The sequence below is a fragment of the Myzus persicae genome, unplaced genomic scaffold, assembly GCF_001856785.1.
Source record: "Myzus persicae strain clone G006 unplaced genomic scaffold, MPER_G0061.0, whole genome shotgun sequence".
In the NCBI taxonomy this organism is placed as follows: Eukaryota; Metazoa; Arthropoda; class Insecta; order Hemiptera; family Aphididae; genus Myzus; species Myzus persicae.
This window is the reverse complement of record NW_019103911.1, coordinates 537,394-545,789: the sequence shown is the minus strand read 5'-3', so window position 1 is coordinate 545,789 and position 8,396 is coordinate 537,394. Positions and strand designations below refer to the sequence as shown.

At 26.5% G+C, this 8,396-nt stretch overlaps 1 protein-coding gene across 2 annotated transcripts; it reads left to right on the top strand.

Annotated features, from left to right (window-relative positions):
• Positions 1 to 293: 293 nt before the first annotated feature.
• LOC111036223 (E3 ubiquitin-protein ligase CHIP) lies at positions 294 to 4,778 on the top strand. Of its 2 annotated transcripts, XM_022318173.1 has the most exons (8): positions 294 to 564; positions 808 to 964; positions 1,047 to 1,245; positions 1,316 to 1,443; positions 1,507 to 1,632; positions 1,686 to 1,742; positions 1,811 to 1,927; positions 4,479 to 4,613. In XM_022318173.1, the coding sequence occupies exons 2-8, from the start codon at positions 833 to 835 to the stop codon at positions 4,611 to 4,613; spliced, it is 894 nt and encodes a 297-aa protein (XP_022173865.1). In that variant the 5' UTR covers positions 294 to 564; positions 808 to 832. The 2 variants fall into 2 exon arrangements, with proteins under 2 accessions (XP_022173865.1, XP_022173866.1); XM_022318174.1 differs by lacking the exon at positions 294 to 564 and having other exon boundaries at positions 833 to 964; positions 4,479 to 4,778.
• Positions 4,779 to 8,396: the final 3,618 nt, after the last annotated feature.

Here is an 8,396-nt window from a genome sequence, read left to right as displayed (position 1 = left end):
CCTCACTAGACAGTCTAGACTGCATTTGTTCCAAAAATGATTCATAATTCGTCATGAAAAACGTGGTAAAATCAATGATAATATTATTGAACACAATAGTATCACTAGTGGGAACAGTTGATTTGTTCAGATTTACAAATTTTGCAATTGCTTACATGAGCCGATTCCCAACCTGTATAATATCTTTAATCGTGTTGGTAGAACAGCTGTTTAGCTAACTGCCAGAGCGCTCTATCGAGATTATTATGAAATTATGTCCCTGCTATCTTAAATCGTGAACTGTGTTGATTACTATTTTGTATTTAAGTTCTATTCAATAATAATTCTTTATGGCGCAAGTGGCTAATAGATAATATTATTATATAGCTCAGATTAGTTCTATTCTATAGAACCCATTATTTATAAATTATATGGCTGAGCTATTTAATGTCAAACAAATATGAGTGATTCTTATTTTTTTTTGGTTCAAAGAATGTTTGCAAAATGATTTTAATCATATGATTTGTCACTGAATTATATCATCTACGAACCATCACCGGAGGCTACTTATTGCTTGAACACCATGTAAGTCATGGATCTGTACATTTTTAATTCCAGTTGGTTGCTTTGTGATACTAAATTAATATTTTATCAGTCAATATATATAAATGTTGTTTCGTCATTTACAAGCATTTGGATTTCTCGGAGAGGCTACTTATTAACAATATGTGCACATATGATCAAAATGAAATGATTTATTAATATTTATAATCATTTAACCTAATACTTAAGCATTAATTTTGTAATAATAACTAATATTGTTTCCAGTTGTTATTGCAGTTTCCTTTCCAAAATGTTTAAATTCAATACGTCTAATAAACACACTACTAACAACCAAACTGATAAGGATCTTAAGGAAGAAGGTAATCGCTTGTTCAGTTACAAACAGTATGAAAAGGCTATTGAATGCTACAACAAAGCAATTGTAAGTAAAATCAATACATTAAAATTTTTGTTTTGATTAATATCAATTTTATAATTAGTAATTAAATATTTTTCCTATACAGATAAAAAATCCTGTTGTTCCTATATACTTCACCAATAGAGCTTTATGTTTCTTGAAATTAAAACAATGGGACAAGGCATGTACAGATTGTCGACGTGCTTTGGAAATGGACTTCAGTTTCATAAAAGGTTGTTTTTTCTTGGGTATTGCACTTATTGAGTTGGGAAGTTATGATGAAGCCATAAAACAATTACAAAGAGGCAAGACATTTACATGTTAATATTTTTACTAGGTATTTATTTGAATAACTTGTACACTTTTTATTGTTAGCACATAATTTAACAAAAGAAAAAAAAGTCAACTATGGTGATGACATTACAAGCCAACTTAGAAGAGCTCGTAGACTGAAATGGGAGAAACAAGAAGAAGTGAGACAGAATCAAGAAATAGAACTTTTGGTAAATAAAATTGACTCCTAAATGTATTATTTAACATTAATTAATTATATTTTATTAAATTAGTCGTACCTGAGAAAACTTATGGATGATGATATGGCTCGTAAAGTCAATGAAATTAAAAAACCATCAGATAATGAAACCGAAATTGAAGATTACGATAACGGTGTTATGGAAATTAAAAATCAAAGTGTAAGTGGAACTTAAAAATAAATTGTGAAAATTATACGGTATTTCATTTTTAGGAGAAATATGCTGCTGAACTGCATACTATATTTTCTAAGAATGACGACAGACGGAAGGTAATATATTTTATGCACATAATGCATAATGTAATATAATTTTGTTGAATTAAACATTTTTTAATTAGAAACGTGAAGTACCAGACTATTTGTGTGGAAACATAAGTTATGATATTCTACGAGATCCTGTTATCACTCCAAGTGGTATAACTTATGATCGCAAGGATCTAGAAGAACACTTAATGGTAAATTAAAAATATTTCATTAACTTAATTCATTATAATGAACTGGTATACTTTGTAGAAAACTTTTCTTAAATTCCTACTCTTATTTAGATAGTGCATGATTGATTATTTTGATTATGGATCTGATAAGATTATAAAATATTACTTTTGTAATTTTGCTATAAAATTATTTTAGAAATTATTTAAAAAAGAATACCTTTATAAAATGTATGTACTGCATCCTCTTAATGAAATCGTTTTTCATGAATTTTTCATTTTTACACAATATGGGTAATAAATCTTATCAATTACAATAAACGAATAGTCATTTTGTTCTCTTAATATACATTTTTTAAATAAATTGATAATATTTTCTTAAAATGGATTTTTAGACATTGTAGAAATGTCTTTACAATATAGATACCCATATTGCGTAAGTATGTTAGTATCACTATAGTAGTATAGTAGAATACCACAACTGCGTATTATTAACTAATACAAAGGCTTATATTTGTCTCATATTATATTGCTCAAACTAATTTTAACTTAATATATAGACGTTTTGAAAGCGAAAGTGGCCCAATGAATAATATTATATGTAATATAAATAATAATAGAAATGTATACAAATTAGGTACTAAACATAGGGTGGTTAAGGTTAAGTATGTTGGTGAATGGTGACTGTTTTAAAAAAGTGGGAAGTTACTTTATTACATTTGAAGTTGTAAACCTGACGCAGAATAAGAAAGTTTGGTTAGATCCATAAAATTATAAGTATGATTTACTATAGCAGTGATCAAAGTCAGATGCTCTAAATAATGTAGTGTTATATAATCGGTTTTATACAAAAATGTCCCCAGTGAAAATCTCCAAAACCAAGAATAATTTTTAATCCAATCATTAGGTCTTGAGAAGCATTATAGGGAAAACCAATTTTTTTAGTACATTTTATTGAATGCTAGATGGGTTGGTATTTTTACCAATAAATTACATATCAAGAGGGTTAATTTATTTATAATCAATTATGTCACAAGAAGCTAATGAGTTGATGGAGTATTTTGATGTAACTTACCTTAGAGGGGAGAATTATAAATAATAATGCTAGAAGTAACATATTAGAAGAATCCCTGCTGCATTTCCTCCTTCAGTTTGGAATGTTCACGAAGTTACGTTAAACAATGGCCAACGCACTAACAACCAAACTAAAGAATGGAATCATAGATTTTCTTAATTAGTAAATCGTTCACATTCAAGTATACAGTTACTCATAGAAAAGATGTGATTAGAATTGAGAGTCGATGAAGTCAAAATTGGGCAAAGAGATATAACCTTCGGCAAAAAAAAATGTATGTTAATATGCAAGGAAAATTTTAAAAAATAAGTGAGGAGTACAACAATAATGAAAGAAGTATTGAAAAAAATTTATAAATTAGAATAATATATTTATAAAATATTTTTTAAACATTTAAATTAGGCTTGGGTAAATTATCTGTTTTTTTGTTTGTTGACATTTTTAAATATTATTATAATATAATCAATGTTGTAAATACCCTTTCCGTATCTGACAACAGTAATAACAAAAGAATTGTTTATTTTTTTAAAATATTATTATAATCAATGTTATAAATATTTTTAAACAAGGTGTTTTACTAAGTAATATTTTTACCATGGACATTATAAGCACAACACCAACAATCTGAATAAATTGTGGTACCTTCCTGAATGTTATTCTTGAAAGTCGTTAGAAGAGCCTGTTTTTATCTGTTTTCCAACCATGATAGATTGCATGGTAGAATTGTAGTTCTGCTACCAATCAGGTCGTTATTGTAGAATGTAGATAATGAACTGTCTAACAGACGAAGGTTTCTGCAATTTTGGATAGGCAAGAATTTTTGTTTTATTAAATCTTCACATACAAATTAAAAACTCCATGCCAAACCATAAAATGTGCATGCTTTAAAAAAACCTGTTATGTAACAGCAGATGAACTTTAGTAGTTAAAAAAAATTATAATTTAAATTATTATTATTATAATTAATTTTTAACTATACAAAGAAATAGTTATTAAAATACATACAAAAATACACGTATTTATAAGTAGTATAAGTTTTTAAGTAATGTAATAATCTGTTGATATGAAAATTAATTTTCTAGACAAAAATAAATAAAAATAAGTTTTAGTAATATGTAGAAAAAAAATAATCATTTGTATTGGTTATTAATTATTAATAATAGTTTTAGTATTCTGAAATAGTGATGAACATATTATTTTTACCATATGGACATTTATATCGTGAAAAACTTCCACATTATCATAACTATTTTGTGTAAAAAAAAAAATATTGTGGAGTGTCAAACAATTGTATTCATTTTAATACAAAATGACCATTTACCTACATTGTGTAAATAATATTTATTGTCCTCCTATTTATATTCCTCGTCCCCCATATATTATATTGTATTTAAAGTTATTGAACAATTTTACATTATGAACTACATTTTTTTATCTACAATATTTTACCATATTTAATCAACTAATAAGTAACAATATTTTCAATTTTATCATTATCAGAAAGTTGGTCATTTTGATCCGGTTTCACGGCAGCATTTAACTGTTGATCAACTCATTCCAAATTTGGCTTTAAAAGAAGCGGTCGAAGCATTTGTAATGGAAAATGAATGGGTAAATTATTATTGCACTTTGTAAGTCAAGCTTATTAAGATTTTTTATAAATAAATATACATATTTAATCTTAATAACTTCTTAACCTTTCAAATGGTTGTCGATAGTAACTTCATACAATATTTGTACCATTTGTGGTTATTATTATTCAGGTTACATTTCAAACTACAATAAATTTATTGTTCAACTTATCTTTAGTCATTTAATTCTTCAGAATGTGGGTTATATCTTAAGCTATTTAATCCACATTAATTAAAATAATATAACTGTTTATTACAATTTATTTATGAAAATAAATCATTTGTGAAGTTTTAAATAAAGTTGTATAATATGGACATGGATTATACTAGGGCAGAAATGGTACTACATATTTTGATTTAATTTTTTTTTGTTATAATATAAGTTAAAAGTGATAATGTAAATTAAAAGTTATAAATCTGAATGTGGTGTTTATGATCATTATTTTTGTATCACGATACAAAAAGTAATAGTTCATAAAATATATTAATTAAATGTTTAAATTAATATTTTAAAATACCTATATATTTTATAGGTAGGATAGGCTTACACATTTTGAATTGTTTAATATTTTTAGACTTAATCAGATTTATTATATTTTTACACATTTTTTTTTTTTTTTGTAAGTAATTTCTATAAAATAAAAATACATACTAATATTACATTTTTTGTTTGACTGTATAATATTCAATTTAAGTATTTATATTACTTTATTTTTTAATATATAAACTGTAAGTTAATTTGTATTCGTGTATAATCAAGTAAACCATTTAGATCTTAATAATTGTTAGGTTTTAAGTATACTTATGTATCTACTTACCAATTTCATAGTGAGCACGAGCAAACAGTATGTTAAACATTTCAAAGGTCTAACTTCTTACATTTTTTATTGTATTTTGTTATTTAAAATTTTTTTTTTTTATTATTCTATTCTACTACATGTGTACCTATTTGTTATGTTATTTCTGTCATGCATTTTGTCTTTAGATTTGATCAAGACCCTGGATTAAAAACTATTGTGCTAATTGGAAATGTGTTAAAAACTTATTTACTTTATTTTTTAATATATTTACTGTTGCCTTTATCTGTAAAGTAATACTTAAAATATTTATGATGTTACTAATACAAACAGTTTAAAACTTGCTTAAAATGCTCAATTTGTATGTGTAGTATAACGTATGTATGTATATACTTTATATTTATATATATATTATGTGAGTACTGAGTACACTATAGTAAAATTAATTATATAAGTATACTGGTGTCACTGTGTACATCTTCAGGTCTTATGGACTCATTAGTTCGTAGTTTTGGGCATTGTTCCTGGTATTTGTGAAGAAGGTGGGCATATACCTAATACCACTAGACAAGAACTGTGTATAACAATAACATCATGTGGGCTGCGTAATAACATCTTGCAGTGGTGTACGCTGTTTGTACAAAAAAAATACAATAATATATTATAATATATCGATATACCTTATCCTGCCATCCCTCACTACCATGCATATGAGTAATCAAAAAGCTTTCTCATTTTTGTTACATTTTCTATACATCCATTGCTTGTCTAGTAGTATAAGATCTATGAAGGTAGTTGCGAGTATAGGACACAACATTTGAACATAATACTATGCATGTATGCAGGGCCGTATATATGGGGGTGCAATGGGGACATTTGCACCGGGCGGCCAAATATTGATCTATTTAGAGGGCAGCCGGGCACCACTGCAACACGGTATAGTATTGTATCAATAAATAATTTTTTTTGGAAAGAATTTGTACTATGGCACGACCCTTGTAAACTTAGCAGTGCGATGATAACAGATAAGTGCTAGCATAGAATATTATAATTAATGTTATTTTAACATAACCACAGTTATAGATAGACAACCATGACTAAAAATGTGTTAAGAAAAATAAAAAAAGTGGATCTATTTTTTGGTGGGGGGCGTGGGTATAAAATTATGGTTGATCCAGGGCGCAAAAATTGTAATACAGCCCTGTATGTACTTGGCAGGGGCAATACATTTAAGTGCCTGGTTAGTAAAATATATAAGATGTAGATTTCACAAGAATAGCTTAAGTGTTTTTACTACCACCTTGGAAATTTCTAATTAATAATGTAATATGAACACTGAATTTGTAATAATTTTACTATTTGAAAAATAAAAGTTTATAGCAATTTTAGATGAACTCTTAGTTTATTGCATTTATAGATATTTGAATTTTTGAATTTTTTCTTTATTTAAGTATGATGAAATGTTTGTTTATGAACTAAAAACAATTTTGTTACTTGTGAATTTTACCTTATGGTTTATGGTGACATAAAACTTTTACATATATTATAATACTTTAGTATACCTACACCATGGCATTTTCAAAATATTTAGATTAATTTGAAGATATATTAAATTTAATATTACCTATTTTTTTGTATGTTACTATTTACTATTTAGTACTGTTTTTATTTAGTTTCTCCCAATAGGTAAGTAAAAAGGTACTGGAAACTTGAAAAACCTACATAGTAATTTGATTTTTACATCACTCATCTGAATAAAAATATATAAACTAGTGAACACCTGTTCTTTGTACCTAACAGAATAACAGATTGAGCAGTGATCAACTATTTAATAATGATTTATTTTAAGATAACATAATAATTATTTAAAAGTTAAAAATAAATTGTGTAGGTATAGGTTGCTATCTAAGAATTTTCATTATTTTTCTTAATGCAATGATTACAACAATATATTTTTGGAAGGTAATGGGAAACAATATTATTCCTCTGATAGACTGAGAGGCTTATAATTTGTTGGAATATAATTGGTCGTAGGTATTGCCGGAACGTTGAATTCTTTTCCTATATTAAAGTAAACTAACGTCGTAACCAATAGCTAATAATATACATTTCCGACAAAATATTTTCCATGAAAATATGTTTCTGAGCAAAAGAAGATTAAAACAAAATATATAGTATATTACAATATTTACTAGGTACCAAAATCATATTTTCACAATATAACATTTTGAATTTTCCATAAAATTACGTTTCCGGCTAGGTATACTTGTTTTGGACATAACATATTTCAAACGGATTTCGGTTTAAANATATGATTTCAACCAATAAAATAAAGTGGTGGTTGTAATGTCAGGTGCAGCACAGGCTGCAGAGGCTGCACCCGTAGGACCGCCTATGTACTTTAGTATACCTACACCATGGCATTTTCAAAATATTTAGATTAATTTGAAGATATATTAAATTTAATATTACCTATTTTTTTGTATGTTACTATTTACTATTTAGTACTGTTTTTATTTAGTTTCTCCCAATAGGTAAGTAAAAAGGTACTGGAAACTTGAAAAACCTACATAGTAATTTGATTTTTACATCACTCATCTGAATAAAAATATATAAACTAGTGAACACCTGTTCTTTGTACCTAACAGAATAACAGATTGAGCAGTGATCAACTATTTAATAATGATTTATTTTAAGATAACATAATAATTATTTAAAAGTTAAAAATAAATTGTGTAGGTATAGGTTGCTATCTAAGAATTTTCATTATTTTTCTTAATGCAATGATTACAACAATATATTTTTGGAAGGTAATGGGAAACAATATTATTCCTCTGATAGACTGAGAGGCTTATAATTTGTTGGAATATAATTGGTCGTAGGTATTGCCGGAACGTTGAATTCTTTTCCTATATTAAAGTAAACTAACGTCGTAACCAATAGCTAATAATATACATTTCCGACAAAATATTTTCCATGAAAATATGTTT